At 37.6% G+C, this 19,405-nt stretch overlaps 1 protein-coding gene across 1 annotated transcript in view; it reads left to right on the top strand.

Moving 5' to 3' along the window:
• SPON1 (spondin 1) overlaps positions 1-19,405 on the top strand; it is a 182,809-nt gene that overhangs the window by 39,586 nt on the left and 123,818 nt on the right. The window contains exons 4-5 of the mRNA XM_063160571.1: positions 14,965-15,038; positions 15,707-15,829. Of these exons, the coding sequence (XP_063016641.1) occupies positions 14,965-15,038; positions 15,707-15,829 (197 nt within the window). The remainder of the gene's footprint in view (positions 1-14,964; positions 15,039-15,706; positions 15,830-19,405) is intronic.

Consider the following 19,405-nt stretch of genomic DNA (forward strand, 5'->3'; position numbering starts at 1 on the left):
AGCAAAATCTTTTAGATATTTGTGCTGCTGGAGCAAAGCTGTCATATCCACAAGGACAAATTCAATTCCAGTCCCTGGGTCTGGGCCTTGGATACAACACTCAGTTTCCAGCCTCCTTGTGGGTTCTGACCATCCTCTTCCTCTCAAGCTTCAAAGCTCTGAGGGTGAAGGAACTCCAGTTTTTGAACATTTACCTTTTTATTTCTTGTAGCTTCAAGCATTCTGTTCATTCAGGTCACTTGGCCTGTCACTCTGAGTAAACATTGCGCTGAAACGTGCTGTAGGAGAGACTAAAAAAAGAACCAAGTGTCATAAAAACCTCAGGAGTTCATAACTGCACCTACATCCTGAAACTGTCTTGGTGGGCAGCCAAATCTCTTCTCTGCACTCAAAACTCAGGGTGAGATCCCTGGGCCAGAAACAGAGCATGAGGCACCCGGATAACAAGGCCCAAAATTCACAAGAACAGCTTTGGTGGTGTGTAAATTAATATGTGATCAAATCCTCAACCCTGTGTTAAGAGGAGTGCTTATGAGGAAGGCCAAACTGAGGTGCTCACAATAATTCTGAAATAGAATTTTAATCCTTCTGACTAAAAGTGTTGTTACTATGATTCCCACAAAACCAATATTGCATAAATTTTCCTCCAACAGAAAGAAGTTCCAGTTGCCAGACTGTTTTACACGGGTGGAAGCTGCAGTGCTTCTGAAACTGCTGCCAGTCATGTAAAAACATCTGATAGATGATCACAGAGCTGAATTTTAAAAACAATACAGAACAAAGAATTATGTGCAGTTACAGATGAAAAATTTGTTTGCAACTCTTCATGCTTGTCCTAAATCTCTCATCAGTATCAATGAGCTGGCACAGAGAAGAGAAGTTGGCCATGGTTTGAATTTATTCAGGTTACTTGACTAAGGTGATGAAATTCTCTCTCGGAATCCAAAATGTGAGGAACTCTCAGAACTTTGGGCCTGCAAGCCAAAGCTTGGAATTAAAGACAGGATTTGATCTGAAACCTTGGAAAAGGCTTCCACACTTAGGTGCTAGAGGCAAGAATGTGAATTTATAGCTTAAAGCAGAGACAAGCTTTACTTTTCCTTTACTTCAGCTAAGTAAAGGAAAGTTTAGAGGTTTGGAGTTTAAGATATAGAAATTAAAGTAGCTACAAAGGTAAACAAGGAATTTAGAATGCAGCACTGTAGGTTTGTGTGTCATAACATGATTGCTAAGAAAGCTTACACTGTGGTATGGGTCCATAAGATGAAATATTTAAGGATTGGGTCAAAACCATAAATATCCTTGTTGGCAATGTTTAATTGGTCAATAAATCCTTAAAATGTCTTGTAACTGAGGGTCTTGTGGCCTTCTGAGCCATGCAGTGAGGGTGTGAGCTGAACTCACCCTTCCTGCCTATGCAAAACATAAGAAAGTAAACTTCATCAAAAACAACTCAGAGGTCCCATCTCTTAACTCATTCAAAATTCCTTCAAAAATCCCCATAGTTCTCTAAGTGGATTTTTGTTCCTCTCTGATGTTTTAATCACTAAAACATTTCCTTTTTTTTTTTTTTTTTTTTTTTTTTTGTAGGGCCTACTAACCCCAACACACAGGATTTTCCTTGATTTATTGGGATACTTTTTTGAAGCAGATGAGCACAAGTGGCACACAATTGACAAACAATGAGAAATTCACTTTAAAATTGTGCCTCTAAATTTTCCAAACATAAAAACTAGCAACACTGAAACCTAGAAACCAAAACTAGAAACCATGTATTAAATTTGTTATTCTGTCCTTTCCACTCATGCTCTCAGATTGTGCAGACACTTCATGTCAACAGTTTTACCTGTTTATTAGCGTGCTAACAGTGAGCACAGCTGTAAAGCATTTACTGACAGCTTGCCATTATGAATAAATAACAACAGCCAAGGAAAAAGAGAGACCAGCCTGCCCTCCTTGCCTAGAAAGGGGCTCTGTTTATGGAACAACAGAAGATAAAAGTTTTCGTGTTATAAATAACTTTATTCTTTTTCCTAGGTGAATCAGTGAGTCTTCTACATGCAGAGAAATTTTTATAATTTCTGTACTACTATTTTTAAAAAAATCAAAATCTTTGTATTCCGGTTAACTACCACATGACAGCATCTTCTGAACTTCATTTTTGATAGAGATAGCAGCAGTATATCCTCCTATTTCATAGCTTAAATAGAATGTTTTGTGTAGACATTTTAGGTATTTTTTACACAATTAAGATAGCAAACTAAGATATCTCTGTGCATCCTAACAACCCAGACAACAAACCTTTGATAGATAGAAAATGTGCCATTTTCAATTGTGAGATCCTTTGGGTGTGCCTTCATTTTTTCCCATTCTTGGCTTTTAGGAGATGTAACAGAAATGTGCCCAGCTTTAAATGGCCATGGGCATGGGTTGGGAATGAACAGATTTGGGTCCATCACTGTCCTTCCACACTGGGTTATTATGCATTACTCAACAAATTTTTCAATTTTTTCCTGTTTTCTCAAGAGCAGCTAGTGGCCAGTGACTCTGTATAAATTCCTGCAGGCTAGAAAAGCTTGTATTGATATCCTGGTTCCTTAAAAATGAATTAAATATTGTCTTCATCCAGCAATTTTATTTTTTTTTAAACAAATAGGACAAAAGTCTAAACTTTTAAATGAAACTGACTTAGAAACCTATATTTTATTTCATAGATGAAACGCCTACAGAGAGTTTGTTAGGAAGAAAGAGAAGAAAACTGCATTTTTAGATGGATTCTAATTCATACCACCTCTACTATTAGGTGTAAAAAAAGCACATTTTATCTCAATATATATGGTAGCAGCCCCCTGGATCTCCATTTAAAACCAAAAGCCATTTCACTTTTGTTTTCTCACAGGTTAATATTGTTCCTTTTACACCACATGTGAATTTGGAAAGCGTTAAAAATGGATTTTCTTACAATTTTGTGGTCTTTTAGATAATCTATTTTATGCTGCAATAATTAAAGCAATCATATAAAATCTAGTTAGGTTCATTCATATGATGTTTTGTTTGTAAAGATGTAGTGTTGCAAAACAGCTTAATGGTTTTGTTATTCAAGGATGGGTTTGTTCCTTGAGGAGAGCAAAACCAGAAAAACAGTGAGAAAAACAGGGTAAGGAGAAGGATGGTGGTCTTTCTCTAGCAGCAGAGGGAATGTAGTTATGGCTTTATTATGGAAGATAATATTTTAAAATTTTTTACACTCTACCTTGAAAATGTCTACAATAATTTAATATTTTTTTTAAAAAAATCCATGTTATGGATTTTTGTGGTAAACTGAAGGCATGTGCAGTTACTTTCATTGTTCTGTATAATTTTTGGTTTTTTTCACAAATGTAAAACAAGCTGTTTCGTAGGAAAGAAAAAGATTGTGCATGGGTGTGCAGTGGGGTAGGGATTCAGGCATTGGAAAAGTTCAACATGCCCTATCACAAGAAAGTGATATCTGTTACATCTTTGATCATCATTGTGTTTTCTCCAGACTTTGTGGGGAAATTCTTCAATAAAAAAAGAATTAACAAGGTTAACAGTGGACACAAACACAGAACAGTCAGAATTCACCTGTACCCTAATTTGGCATTTTCCAAAACCACACAGGACATTTAAAACTCAAATTTTTATTTTTTTAACCGCTATCCACTCAGAGTTCTTTGCTCCTTCCAGGTTCTCAACACTGTTCTAAGGGCACTGGTGTGTTCAAATTGTGCATTTCAAAAAGTCATGTGAAGAGGAAAATGAGGTGCAGTGCTTTCTAATGTTCCTAATTTCTGACCCCTAACCTGAAGATAAATGAGGAACCTATAAAAATTGATGACAGAATGGACTTTAATGAACTGCCCAAGCCTTTTCTCTCTGACTTTCCTGGGTGACTGTAGTGTGTACTATGATCAGGCTTCCCCTGCACCTGTGTATTTACAAATCCAAATAGATGTAGGAAAAACGAAGAAAATATTTCTTCAATACTTTTTCTTATTGACAGAATTTGCCTCAGAGAAAGGCAAATCCTCAAGTAATTATTAATTCTATTTACATATTCTAGAAGAAAGTGCCAAAAAGTATTTAAGACATGTCAGGAGGGATGTTCTGAAATCTGATTTTCTCTGACTTTTTGCTACCTGCTCAAGTGGGGAAATAAAACAGTAAGCTGTGATTTCTTTCTGGCTGAGTCTCTAGGAGAGTCTGCATTTTCATAAATTTGAAATAGTGGGATGGAAGAAAAAAAAATCAGCTCTGTAATTTGCTTTTTGTTTGCTGTTTGTAATGAAAATCATTGTTAATTTAGGAGCCCGACAGCTGTAGGACATTTGCCATTCGGCAGCAGCTGTCAGTAGCACTCTGGTTTATTTTGCAAACAGATGTTTAATTTGACTTCAAGGCCATTGTCATTTTCTGAGGGGAAACAAAGAGAGAAAAGGAATAGAAATAATAATGATAGTCATAATTTGATTTCCTTTCAAAACATAAAGAGTGTCACTATTGATGGCATCAGAAGCATTGTCATTTTTTATTACTGAATGTTTGAAATCAGCTTCTTTATAACTGCCTGAAGTTATGCATGGTAATTCATGTTAAGGAATTGATTTGTCTTGTGTCAGGAACTGAAGACTTTATTTTATTGTAATGTGATACATTTTTAAAATATGCATTTTATTCATGAATCAAAATGTCATGCTGTTACTGCAGGTCACAGATAAAGATATTTTGGTCTCTTTATTGAAACCAGTACTCCAGTGGGCTCAAATATGTTTTGCTTACTGTAGTATGGTGGTGTTTTCATTGCACATCAGTGAATGTGAAGGGCAAATTGAGTACAGCAGTGATGAAAGGAGGTAATTAAAAAGATAAGTAGTGTAATTTTAAGTTTTGGTAACAAACGATTTTATCCAGTCTGTGCCTAGTGATTGAGGCTTTAACTAAACCTGCTGTTACAACATTTTGGCAGGATCTTCCATTATTCAAAATGTCTATTGACCCAGATAAAGGGATGCAGATGAGCAGTGAATGTTCTCAATCCTACAGCACGCTGGTGGTTCCTAGACATTACAAAGTCTAAGTTAGTCACAAATGTGGCAGAAATGGTCACTTGCTTCCTCACAACACAATCAGTATTTCAAGATTGTGTTTTGTGAGGGTGTGTGGCCAATCCTGCAGCTAAATGTAAGCTGCACTGCAGGTATGGGACGAAATTTCCATCAGAGAAACTTTTCTAGCAGGCTGATGTAAGAATTTGGTGAGGTGTCTGCATGCCTGCAGGAATCCAGAGCACATTCTGCAGGTACAACTTTTAGCACAGCTCTGTTACACCGTGAAAGGCAAATGCATGAATTTGTGCTGGATTCTGGCCATCCTTCCTTGGGGTGAATAGTCTTTCAGGTCTCATGTGGGTTTACATTTGTCAGCTGGAGAATCCCTAAGAGCTCAGTAAGGGTCTCAGAACCTGAACACTCTATTTATCTTGATTTTTTGCTTCACGTAAAGCAACACAAAATCAATTCTGATTTGTTCCCTTAAAGGAGCAGCTATTTGTGTGGTTGCAGCTCTTTAGAAATTCTGAAAGGCAGAAAAACCATCCAGAAATGGAATTTTTCTTTGCATGAACCTGCTGTGGAATTGATTGGTTTTGTCTTTCTCATTACCTGCGTTGACAATTTCAGGGCTGTTGCGAAAGAATTGAAACACTAAATTCAACCAATAATTGGGTGGGCCATTCCTTTCTTTTCCTTTCAGTAATTAGGTGCCCACTTTTTCCATCTTTTCTACGTCATTAGACATGCATTAAGTATCTTTGCTCTCTGAACAGCAGCAGCCTGGATGCTTTTTCCCTGCTTTCCCCAAGAAATGGATTTGTTGCTCCATCAGTTCACTGCTCCAGCAGAATATAGTTTGAAGCCTTGCAATGCACCAGAAAGCACATTTGATTTTTTTTTTAATGGTTTCTGGGTTTCATTTGCTGCAGAAAGGTCTGGGTTGCAGGCCTGTGCCTAGGGAGGGACTGAGCTCTGCTTGTTAGAGGGATAATGAGCTTGATGCTCCCTCACTGCTGTGTGTGGAGCCCCAGGATAACCCTAATATGAACCAGCTCATTTCAGTTTTACAGATTACCTGTCAGACTGCTGCTTGCCATAGATTTCTCTGAAAATGGAATATATACCAGTTTTATATACAGGGAAATAAATTTGTGCTCTCTTACGATGCAACTGCCTGGCAATGGTGGCTAAAGTAGATGCCTGATGATACAAGAAGCTCATATAAAAAATATGTTCCACATGCAGAGGTGTTGAGGCACCACCATGACTGCTCATAAAGATGTTGTCTTGCTCATCAGGTTTAATTTAGACAGCAAAATATTAATGAAAGGCATTTGTCTAATTTCTCTGAATTAATTGTGGCCAAAAAGTTGTCTTCAATATGGCAAAGAAACAGAAATAGTTACCATTCTTCCCACTTTTATAATAGTAATCTGTATTTCTGCCACACAGTTTTACTCACAAAATGCTAAATATGTCCAGGCAAGTAAGTAGAATGAAGCTAAACTGAAGAGGAGGCAAATTTGACAGGTACTTGGATATGTGTTGTCTGCATTGTCTTTTTCAGCAAGTGCCTTGGCTCAGTGAGAATAAAGTTCTAAGTGCTTTTCTGGTTTTTCAGTGGCCAGTCACGCCTCATAAGAAATTCAGGCTGCAATTCCCTTCTGATTTAGTGAAAGTGAGGTTGGTAATTGATTTCAGGAGAAGGTCAGTCAGGTGTCACTAGAGTGTCCCCTAACAGGAGCACAACACAGTGGGACACATCTGGGTTTTCTAAACATCCTCCACATCAGTATATCTGTACATTTTATATTTTTAGTTTTCAAAGCATGCAGGTTTTTTTCTGTCTCATTTTCAGTTTGAATGTTTGGTGGCAACAAATAACTCCCCACTATAATAAACAAAATCACCTTGTGTTTTTGTCTAGAAGATCAGGGAATTTGTTTTCCTCATTGCTTCAGTTTCAAAGCCTAGACCAACATTTGGAAATGTTTTGATGGAACTGCTTGGTTGTCAGTCTCAAACCCATGATGGATTCACCTGTTTCCCATACAGGTGCCTGAAGGAGCATCCTGGCTTTTCTCCACAAATTCTGAACAATGAAGTCTCTATTTCCTCCTCTATCTCTAATCACACTTGGTGTATCTCAATTATCCACATTAAAACATCTCCCTCCTGGACTTTCTAATGAAGTTAAGAATCTCATTAACTGCACTTTTGTTCCATAAAATGTGGTAGGGATGAATTCCAGTACCTTGTCTATGCCTGCTTCTCAATATAAAGGGTGATTTATCATCCTAATCCCCGTCATTACTGCTTGCTACTGTTCACAATGCTCCTTTAATAGTCTTATTCATGTGTTCTCCCGGTCCCTGTGATTGAGGGAGATACAGAGCCTGGATCTTTTGCTTAATCCCTGCTCCTCTAAGCACAGTTGTAATCACTTCCTCTGTGAAATGCTGACCTTTATCCGGATCAGCTTCAGGAACCCCACTGAGGCAAAAAGCTTCTTGAGCCTGTAGGGTTTATTTCCTTCCCCTGCTGCTGCATGTTGTTGTGCAGAAAATGCATAAAATCGCCGTGAAAAGGAACCACAATCTTCCAAGGATTTTCATTACCCCAGAGTGATTTGGGGGGTTGATGTTTATAATTTCATTATAATCACACCCTCAGTCTGACAATGCACTGCTGCAGAAAGGAGATATGCCTGGGCTTGGTTCTCACCCTTCCTTTGCATGTCTTGGACAATTTCTGATCCATTTCCTAATCTGTTTCTGTACCCTTCAACACTGCTGTTTCCTTATCCCTGAGAGTATTTTTCTGATTTTCATGTGTTTAGCAATTCCTCTTTCTCCATCATTTCTTTGCTCTGCTGTAGCCAAAGTGCAGCCAGTGCCACTGGTGTTGACTGATGATGAGACATGAGGAGGTTGTATGATTTTGGCATTTTTAGGGCTGATGTGGGAAGAGCAAAGACCCTGATGTGCAAGTTCCCTGCCATTGCATTCTCCAAAATCCTGCGTGCCAAAATTTGGCAGCAGTGTTTGCTGCAAACGCCTGCTGCAGGGAATTTTGGCAAGGAGAACATTTGTGTGAGCTGGAGGCAGTGCTCCCACACTGCTCTTAGCCAGGAGCAGGTGTTAAACAATGGAGAAGCTTGCTGAAAACAACCCTCATAGTGCGGAAGAACTTAATGGATTCATTTGATCTGTCTTTCATAATTATGTTTTTCAGAAGCAGGGTGGTCTTTCAGCTATTTCTTGAACACAATTTGAATTTGCCTTCTTCCCAATATATGATATATATTTGAATTTGCCTTCTTCCCAATGTAGTGCCCCTTCAGACAGAGGGAAATGGAGGAGTTTCCACTAACAACTCTGTCATTGGTCCTTTATTTTCTTGCATTTCCCTGCACCACTGTCTTTAAGCGTGAGCACCCAGCATTGGGTGTTCTGGCATTATGGGGCTGAATGCTCAGTGGGCTGAGCAGCCCCAGCTGTCAGGGAGAGCTCTCAGAACAGCCCAGGTAGAGGAGATTCAGCTGTTTCAGGTATTAATTCTTGACAGGTGAGATCTGTGGCTGGGCTGCACTAAAGAGCTGACAAGTCCCTTCTGATGGCTCCAGCTCCACTCAACCTCGAGTGCTAAAGACATTGCATCAAAAACTTCCTCAGGGAAATACATTCATAACAGGAAGGTCTCTTTTAAGAAGGAATAATAGGCATTTTGATATTAAATGAAGTTATCTTTGTTTCAGTGGGTGTTAATTTGTTCTATTAATTGTGGAGCTCACCTTCAGGCTCCTGTCAATTCAAATGAAGTGTAGATTTTTTTTCAGATTTGAAAACATCAAATACTTTATTCCAATCTAGATTCCTGCTACTGACTATCCATTAATCAGTATTTGATGAATGGATGGGCTTTGTTAGGATATTGCTTTTGACAAATAAATTTTTTTCTGTGCAAGCAAATAATGTACTCATTTAAACATAATTTCAATATATTGCTAGTTGACAGCTTTTAAAAAAATAGTAGGAGAATGACAGCTCTTATTTTTTGGTTTATCTTCAAATTCTTTTACTTAATGCTTTATAAATATTAAAAATATAGCATAATTTTTCCTAAAGTTTTGGAATTTTTTTTCTGGCTTCATTAACTCATGGTCATGCTTAAATTTTGCTTTTGGGGTTTTTTAAAATATATATAAAAAAGTGGTGTTTCTTTTTTTACTGCCCCAACCTGGAGCAGGAGAAAGTGATTCAAGTGGGGAGGAGAGCGTGAGTGGATTATAAAGATTAAAAGCAATGCTGTAAAAGGGAAAAGATGCTTTTGTTTGGTCTCAGCTGGCCTTGTGGGCTGTGCAATCATGGCAAAATAATAATAATAATAATAAATGATATATATTTTTATATATTATATATAATATAATACGTATCATATATAATGTATTATATATAATATAATATATAATAATAGCAATATTATTATTAGCATTATTAGTATTATTAGTATGTGGTTGGATTTCTTCCCCACCCTGCTATATCAGGTAAAACAGGCTGGCAAAAGGGACATAGTCTGAACACCCAAAGAAATGAAGTTTTTCAGTTCCCTGTGCCAGTGGATGAGTGTTATAAAGGTTGCAGAGACCTTAGGCAGAAATAAATTGCAGCTCAAGAAGTGTTTTTTATTTTGCTTTATTTTTCATTTTGTTTTTAGGATTTGTTAGTTAGCACACAGGTGCTTTGCATTGGTTAGCGGAGTTTTCAGGTAATAGGACTTTGGGCTTACTAGCTTGGAAAAAAGCCTATAGTCCCACCTTTGGTAGATTGTTTCCATCTACTCTACAAAAGCACTACTTAGAATAATGAGATAAATCCTTTCTCCAAACACTCAGTCCTATCCAATCTGCTCTAATTACATCCTATAATGCTTAGCTCTGAAATTCATAGAGATTTCTGCAAAAAGTGGGGACTGTCAAAATCCCTGGTGAAGATACAGCCCATGAACAGCAATGGGCTTTAAGTGACGTTGCTTTTTTGTTTCAGTTTCTTTTTTATTTTTTTAATTTTTTTTTTTTGCAAGTAACAGGTGTAGCATTCCTGTCAGAAATTACCATGTCAGTACAACTTCTTATCCCGAATTTAGATTTCCATTTAATATTTATGTCCTGTGGCCATTCAAGCAAAGAACAGAGAGATTTTTCTGAGGGAAAATATAAGACAGCAGCTTGTACAGCTGTGCTTTCCCCCAGAGCTTTTTGCTGTGTTATATTCACATATTGAATATGATGGCCAAATTACTCCTGTGTGGGTGTGTGGTGGCAGCTCTGAGTGGGACATGAAGACACCAAAAGGATTTGGGAGCAAGAGGAAATGTGCAAGAAAAGCTTTAGAGACCTTTGCTTTTGCTGTGATGCTTCTCTGAGTTGTATTTTCTGACAGTACACGTGAAATGTTGAAAAAGTAAAGCTGGAGAAGGATTCTCTGGTGTGTGTTTATGTGCTGGAGTTTTCAGAAGTGATCATGGTTGATTGTTTTGCATGGGGCTAATCTAGTGGAGAAATGCAGGGATGTAAATGTGGAATTATGGCGCCACTGATGAACTTCATGTTAATTTTACTGTGTTTTATCAAACATCAAGTGTGGGTTGTTTAAATAACCTGTGTTAACAACACACTTAAAAACAAGTTCATGAACAAACCCCAAAAAATGACAACAGAAATTGCATCTTTTGTTATGCCTTAAATAAAACATTTTGCTGCAAATTTTTAGAATGTTGACCCTTGTCAGCGACGGCAGCTGGCAGATTCTGGTGTAGATGGAGCCTGTCTTGGCTAAGCCAGCACACTTTCCTAAGTGAAAATTGTTTTGAAGAATGTGGTTGTCAAATATACTGTCAGTGTAAAAGTTGCTGTACGTCTGTTGGCTAAAGGGTTGTACAGGCTTTCAGAGGAATTTTAATTTCTTTTTAATAAAAATCTCCTAAATATTAGAAAAAGAAGTAAATATTGTTGGCAAACTGGGAGTCTGTGCTTTCCCTGACCTTGCAAGTGCTTGTCAGAAACATGGAGCTGGCTTTATTTTTAAGACATAGAAGGAAATAAAATCAGAACATCTTAAATAATTCATTAGAATGACACAACCCAATAGCATCAACAAAATTACAGCAGATGTAAATTCATGGTTTTCACACCACTTTCTAGTGTTCAAGTAAATGGTATATTTAGAAATTCTTTGTCTCCAAAAGTAACCAACAAACCCAAAAAGGAAAACAAATTTAACATCCTGTTAATTGTTCTGGGTGGGAAACAACTTATCATACTGTAATTAAATCAGTGAGGCATGGAATAATTAATGAAAATAATTTTGATAGCTAGAAGAGTAGGACAAGGTTAACTCATAGGCAATATAGAGCAGGAAAAATATCTTATCTACAGCTCAGTAAATTATTATTATTTCTCAACATCCAAGTAAAACTTGGAGTTTCCTCACCAGCTCTGACAAAACCTTTTTATTCAAATGTAACTATAATATTGTACTTAATGGTTTTGATGTAAGCTTAGAAAATGTCATAGGAACAAGTCTTACAAATCCTCTTCCTTACTTCTTTTGTCACATCACTACACCCACAGAGGTAATTTAAAATAAGAGTATTTCTTTTCATGCTAGGGTTTGAAAAAGGGAGTGAGGAAAACAATCTAAAGCTGTTTCTATAAAGGAAAGGGAGAGAGAGAGAGAGAGAAAGGAAAGAAAGGAAAGGAAAGAAAGAAAGAAAGAAAGGAAAGGAAAGAAAGGAAAGAAAGAAAGAAGACCCCAAACTCTGTTCTGTGGTCTGACTCTGTTTCTGGTATGAACTGGGGTATTCCCAAGGCTGGCGTGAAGTTTTATGGTTTATGACATTTCCTGTTTCTTAATATCCCAAATGCAATTTCTGTGCCTTTGGCAGAGCTTTTCCCAGCAGGATGGCGCAATTGTTGTGGAGCTGGGCTGCAGAGGGAATTTCTTATCCCACGGAAATCTTTTGAGGCAGATTTCTCCCATTGCCCTCTCATGTTGTCTGACCAAACCAAGCCAGGACAGGGACATCCCAAAGCGGCATTGCCAAAGCAAACATTGCAGAAGCAACCAGATATCCTTTCCTTTTCATGTGAGAACTGAAACACAGAAATAATGACACTTTTTGGACAGTTCATTTGGTTGGTTTTCTTCAGTAAAGCCGGTGTTGCCAGGTGTAGAAGTGCCTGTACCTGACAGTTTTGCTCCTTAGTTTAGAGGTGGAAAAATGCAAATCCAGAAGCCTTGCCTTGAAGAAAATGGGAAATAAACAAGGTTTTTTGAGAAAAATTTATTTCCTTTTGCCTTTATCCATCATTTTCTGATAGTCAGAGAGAAAAAAGCCAACAAGAAAAACAAGAAATTGAAGATCCACCTATATATATTAATATGAGAGAGAAAGAAATTGGATTGCTCCTTTCCCATGAAGTTCAGACAGCACTGGACATTTGAAGTGATGGGAAGGATTTATGTAAATTAAACAGATGAATACCTTGTGTAAATTCTTAAAAGCTATTTTGCCTCTCTCTAGAAGTTCACCATTCCATTTTTAGCCATTTTTTGTAAGCCTTGAAGCCAAAGGTAAGGATCCTTAGTCCAAAGATCAGAACTTTTATGGAATAAAAATAAAATTTAACACAAAAATTATGTTTTAAAAAGGGGGGGAGAAAAGTAGCTGTAAAAGCTAGCAAATACATTGAACAGATGTTTTGGTCTATGTTCAGTCTAGAAGCTGATTATTAAAACAGTTAATATTTTAAAGTTATTTATGATTATTTGTAGAGTTCTGTGCCTGCTTTTGATAGTTATGTAGCCATATAATGTGCCCATCCTGGTGCATTTGAATCAGTCCAAAACCTCCCATTTAAATTATTGGCTCACCATACAGTTTCAAATACAGGTGAGGAGACAACGGTTTAGAAAGCTGTGAAGCTTTTGTTGTTAGTAAAGGAACTGTTCCCTTGACATTTTACAGTGACAAGCTAACTGCAGCAAAAAGAACAATACAAGTACACTTCAGGCTTCAAATAATCTTTATTTTCTTTCCTTTTTTTTTTCTTTTTCTAAAATAACTGCTTCTCAAATACCCACAATACCTTTGTTACCTGCAGAATTGAGATCTTTATCAAACAACTGATTTTGTATTTGTGTGGATTAAGATAATGGAATGATTTAGATTGGAAGGGACTTCTGGAAGTCATGTAGTCCATTCTCCTGCTTGAAGTAGGTGCTGAACATCAGTTTGCTTGTTCCCTCAGCAGGTTGCCAAGGCATGGATCTCATCAAGTTTTGAATATTTCCAGAGATGAATGTTGCACAAACTCTGTGTAGCCCATTCCATGGTTAAATCTCTGTGATTAGCCTGATGGTGTGAGAGGTTTTCCTTGTATCTGTACAGCAGTTCTTGTGCCCCCACTTTCTGTCTCCTTGCAGTGTAGCATCCAAAAACTCTTAAATTTGGCTTTGGCTTTCAGTTTGAAGGCTGGGAATGTTAAGGAGCATGCCACTGTCACAGGGTGCCCATTGGGCTCTTATTCTTCCTAGGAGTAACTGTGGTAGTTGTGTTTGTTTCATTTTTCCCCCCATTTATTTCTTAGAAACCCTGAAGAAGGTTCCTTCAGAAAGGATTGAGAGTTTTTTGCACCCTTTCCAGGCTGATGCAGCTTTAAGAGGTTTGCAAAACCCAGCTTTTCTCCTGGGTGCTTTGTAAGGTGAAAAGAAGGATTCCTTCCTCTCCTACGCTGGCCTTGCATCTTGGCAAAGAAAGCACAAAAAAAACCTGCCTCTTATTTTTGATATTTTTATGGATGGGATGTTGTCAAAGGAGGGTTACATGACTGCAGCAACACATCTGAGCACATACAGCCTCACTTTCCTTCTCAGTTTTCCTCCTGTCATGAGTGAGGAGTAGTTCTAGAAAGATTAAGATAATTATTTGATTAATACTGAAGGAAGACAAGAAATTGGCCCTTGCTGTTTGGTGTTTTGTACAAGTGATGGTACAAAATGTTGCAGGAAGAATGTGTACTTGTGCTGGTAAACAAGGAAGAGTGCCAGCTCCCAAAGCATGCTGTCCTCAGGAGGCTCTCTGTCCATAGATTAGCTTTGAATTTAACCAAAATCTGGTTTTCTTATGGAAAGAATATAAAGCTTTCATGTGAATATAATTGATATAGTTAAAGATGGTCCAAGAAGGTAGTTAAAGTTTATTTGGCATTAAATATATCCAGCCCCCTCAAATGAGGAACTGAGGCACCGAGGCTTAGTAATTTACATTTGGTTTGAACTATAAGCCTCAATAAAATACTCCGGGTTTAATTAATTTTAAAGTAGCTTGTCTTTTGGAACCTGTGAATTTCTTTCAAAGACTTTACCTTATGCCAGCTTTTTTCCTAACTTCTGTTTTATGTGATATTTGCACTGAGTTGCTGTCATATATCAGAAGTACTTATCTTTTTAGAATGCCATGTAATTTCCTATGAACAGCTGCTCACTATAGCTGTGCTATTTTTTTGACTGAAATTGAATACAACTTCAGTATTTTAATATGAGATTTGATTGAAATATTGAATGCTCAGTTGTCTGTCATGCATTTCAAAAGCACAGGTCCTCACTGTATGCCTATGACCACTTCTTTGGAGGTAAATAAATTTCAGGTTTCTGTAAAATGTGATGAAATTAAAATGCAAGTTGAAATAAAAATATCTTATCTGTAATTCCATGTTGTATTGTCAGTACAGGGAAGTATAATCATGTCTTAGCAGTCATTTATGACTCATTTTCCTTTTTCTTTGAGAAATAAACATGTTTCAAACTTTTTTTTCCCCTCCCCTTTGTAGAGCCAGTATTGTGCAGAAGCGCATAATTTATTTTCAAGATGAGGGCTCTCTCACCAAAAAAATCTGTGAACAAGGTAAGGTAAAGTAAAATATCTCTTTGACCTCCTCATTTTGTTTTGCATTTTTCTCCTAACATTTTGTCTCAAACTAAAATTTTGAGTTCTTGAACAGGTTGAGATTTGGGCTCTTCCATTCAGTTATGTTCTTCCTTATCACATATACTCCAACAAATAAAATCTTCTTTGCCTCCCCCTAAAGTGCTACTTGCAATTCTTTACCTGCTCTTTGTGTGATACCCATTGGTTTCCAGAGCACTCTGTTATTGAATCCTGGGATATTTCATCCTTTCCTAAACCTAAACGTTGCACCTGGTTATTGCATCCCGCTGGAGAATTCATTTACTTTGTCTGTTCAGAAATTTCAAGCCCATTGTGTTTTGAGATCAGCTGAGGTTTTTCCTTATCAGATAGAAACCAGAAAGAAACCCCTTTAGAATGTGAAGATAACTGAAATATTAATGACTTCTAGCTGAAAATTGTGGATTTAAACTATTTTATCCACTTATAAATATGGTACAGCTATTTCAGGCTTGTCCTTTAGTCTAACAGCAAACCAAATTTAAAAAAACCAAACCCATGTTTAACTCATATTTATTCCCTGGAGTATTTATGGTGGCAACTTCACTGTCCCCACTGGTTTGGAGTTGTAGCCACTTTCAATGGGTGCTTTGATGCTTTTTCAGACTCAGCCTCGGAAGGTGTGACTGACAAACCCATTTTAGACTGTTGTGCCTGCGGTACTGCCAAGTACCGCCTGACTTTTTATGGGAACTGGTCGGAAAAAACACACCCCAAAGATTTCCCACGTGAGTATCCCTCTCTTCTTTGCACCACACAGGGGCCCTGGGGAGGCTTGGAGCAGGTTGTGTGACACAGCATCACTTATTTACAGCTCAGCAGAGTAAATGATGACATGCATGGCATCCTGCTGGCACTCAGCATTGAAAATCAATGGGTCTCTCTGCACTCTACATTACCTGCACATTCTATTGATTTGCCTGACATTTTGAGCTAAGATGTGTGTGAGGTTGTGTTTGCAAGATGTCTTTGTGGGGAGAAAGCTTCTTTTCTTTTTTTTTTTTTCTGATTGAAAGCTTAGAATGGCTTATAATGTAGAGATTTTAAGAAAAAGTCCACAAAGGACAGGCAGCACACTAACATTTTGATTTTTCAGCCATGACAATCTACCCAGTTTGTTTTGCTTCAAAGTATATTTAATTATTTCAGTTAAATTTGGTGAGTTTTGAATCTTGCTGCCCAAGGATATTAATTGTATATATAGATCTAAGAGTACTCTGTCTTCTGTTTCTTTGTTGGTTTAATATCCAGATAAAAAACACCTTCTGAAATTGGCCTCTCTGGGTTTTTAAGTGTCTGAGCTACAGAATCAGCATTTTTGTTGCAAGTTTTCTTTCTGCAGTTACCCAAGTATCTGTAAAAAGCTGAAGTTACAAAATTGTGTATTATGCATTTGGTCTTTCATTACCGACTCCACAGTCTGTTGGAAAAAAGGCCAGGAAAGTAATTAAGAATATGAGTCATATTTACAGGTCTTTAAACTCTGTTATGTTTTCTGTGGCTGATCTTGATTATAGAGGCTTTTTTATGTTGATTGAAAAAAATATTATTACTGTCACAGTGTCAGAATATCCTCATATAACTCAAATATGGTTTGTATCAGCTCAAATTTTAACAGCCTAAGCAATGTTGCTTGTGTTGGGTTTGAAACACAGCATTGTTCAAATCCTATTGGTCAGCATAATATGGGGGAGATAAAACAAGCAAAGCCAATAATTGCAGGAATGCTCTTTCAGGCTGGAGGAGGATTTAAATATCTGCTGAGTGTGAACTTTATGTGCACTATTTCCATGGACTCAGCTGGTGGTTAGAAATAGGCCATGAGAAAAGGACTGAAAGCTAGCAAGTTACTGTGGCCCTTTTTCCCTTTTCCCTTTTCCCTTTTCCCTTTTCCCTTTTCCTTTCCCTTTTTTTTCTTCCATCATGAAAGGTATGGCAGCATGATGGAAAATAAGCAAGTCACAATAGTTTCCCTGCTATCTGTCCCCAGTTACAAAATGGTGAATTAAATCAATATTTTACTTCAACTGGAAAAGTGAAAAAATAACCTCTTGGTACTTGCATGATTAATCACAGCAATAACAGCTAATAGGATTTTGCATTAAAATTTCTGAAAGTTGAGGGAAAGATCTCATCCAAATATAGTGATGCTCAAAAAGGAAACCTAGTCATTGTCATTATTCTTAAAAATGTTGAGTTTGTGCAGTAATTACATGAAAATAAAATGGTATTCATTGTGGACTGTGGTAAATCACTAATTATTTGCAAGCCACCACATAAAAAATTTTTGCTCGATTCTTGTACCACCAGTAAGGTTGGAATAGACAGCAGATAATAAACTTTGTATTTCACATCTTTTCTTTATCTCCCAATTTGCTTAAAAAACCCCTAAAGAGCATGCACTTTGTGCAAAGCATTCAACTCTTATTGAACAGTTCTGGGTGTCAGGGGTACACAAACCCAAATCTCACCCTCCATGGTTTCGAGCCAAACATGTTTTATATTCTATCTTTATATAACTTACATATCTATTATTAAACTTACATTGTTCTATTGTGTGCATTGATTTCATCCAAGCAGGGATTTCTCGTGATCCCCCTCAAACCCCTAACACAGTTTCTCATGATTCTTTAAACAATAATTATATCTAATCCCATCTAACAATTATACCATTTATTATATATTGACTACACAGGTGCAGTTTCACTTGATCTAGCAAATACAAGGCCTAACATTTCCCAGGGCCTACTAAGCCTAACTTTCTTTCCAACTCCCTGAATTTTCTATGATGTTAAAATCTTTTACTATCACCAGGAGAGGAAAATTAACATATATAGAGCCAGATACCTTTATGTTTGCATGAGTCTTTAAACAATAATTATATCTAATCTCATCTAACAATTATGTCATTTATCATATACTGACACAGTTTCACGTGATCTAGCAAATACGAGGCCTAACATTTCCCAGGGCCTACCTTTAACATTTTCCCAGGGCCTAGTAAGCCTAAATTTCTTTCTAACTCCATGAATTTTCTGTGATTTTAAAATCTTTTACTATCAGTGTCACTGGCTGTGATGCCTTAAGGAGCTGGAACAGAAGCTAGATGGAGTTAAGGGGAATAAAGTGGATATTTATTGCAGTGCCTTCAAAGGCCACACCCTGGCAGGGCCCAGATGGCTCCAAGATGGAAGCAAAAGAGGGCTTGGTCATGAGATCTCACATTTTTATAAGTTTTAGTCCATTTCCATATTGGAGCTAATTGTCCAACCACAGCTCCAGCCCGTGCAGTCCCACCCTGCTTGTTTTTCTCTCTGCAGCCCACGGTGTTTGTACTCCTGGGCTGAGATATGGATCATTTGTCCTTGGTGCCCAGCTGGAGCAGGAATTGTTTTGTCTCCCTGCTCTGTATACAGAACTCACCATGCCTGAATATGAAGCCCAGACCTACACACTAAAGCAGCACAGAATGTGAAAAATATAAAAAGCTAAACCCTAAGGCATTAGCTGTGTTTCAGGGTACCTTGAGGGACAGCCAGACCCAGGAGGAGAGGATGGAGTTCCATCACTGGGGCTGAGGGACAACATCTCCCTGGCCTTTGGCAGGTGCCACTGTAGATTTCAGGAACAATTGCTAGATCTTAGATGAAGAAACCAGCTCCTGACATTGCAGTCTCTTCAGCTGTGGAGGAGGCCAGGTTTAGTTTTGTTTTTTTCTGCACGTATTACTGATTCATTTTAGTTGATTCTGAAAACATCAGGACTGCTGCATTCAGAGCTCTGTAAGTGTGTTTTGGTCCAAGTTCAGGACTAGGGAAGCTATGAAGGCTGTGTTTGCTGCTCTGCTAGGCCATCTCCCTCATCTATCTATTCTGCTTCCTACATTTTTCTATCTTCTTTCCCCTGCTGTTGGTGTTCATTTTTTATTTCAAATCTATTTTCTACTCTCCCATGATTAGGTTCCTGCATCTGACTTTATACAATTCTCTGCACTGTCCTTTTCAATTTTATTGTTCCACCTCTCACATCTTAAATTTGCATTCCTTTTCTTTACTTCATTATTCATTTTTCATTCATTTATTCAGTTTGCAGCTGTTTTTACTGCTGCTCTCTACCTTTTGCATTGTGAAGAGAAACAATAAATATTGTCTCACTCCATCATTCTGACTCCCTCATCTCCTACAGTCCTTGCCTTGTTACCAGACTGTCTGCTTATGTTAGCAGTTCATTTTCTCACCCTTTTCCTTTAAGCCCATATATCTGCAGAAGGTTATTGACACTTAAGTGAATTCATTTTGCATTTC

Source organism: Melospiza melodia, chromosome 6 (genome assembly GCF_035770615.1).
Source record: "Melospiza melodia melodia isolate bMelMel2 chromosome 6, bMelMel2.pri, whole genome shotgun sequence".
In the NCBI taxonomy this organism is placed as follows: Eukaryota; Metazoa; Chordata; class Aves; order Passeriformes; family Passerellidae; genus Melospiza; species Melospiza melodia.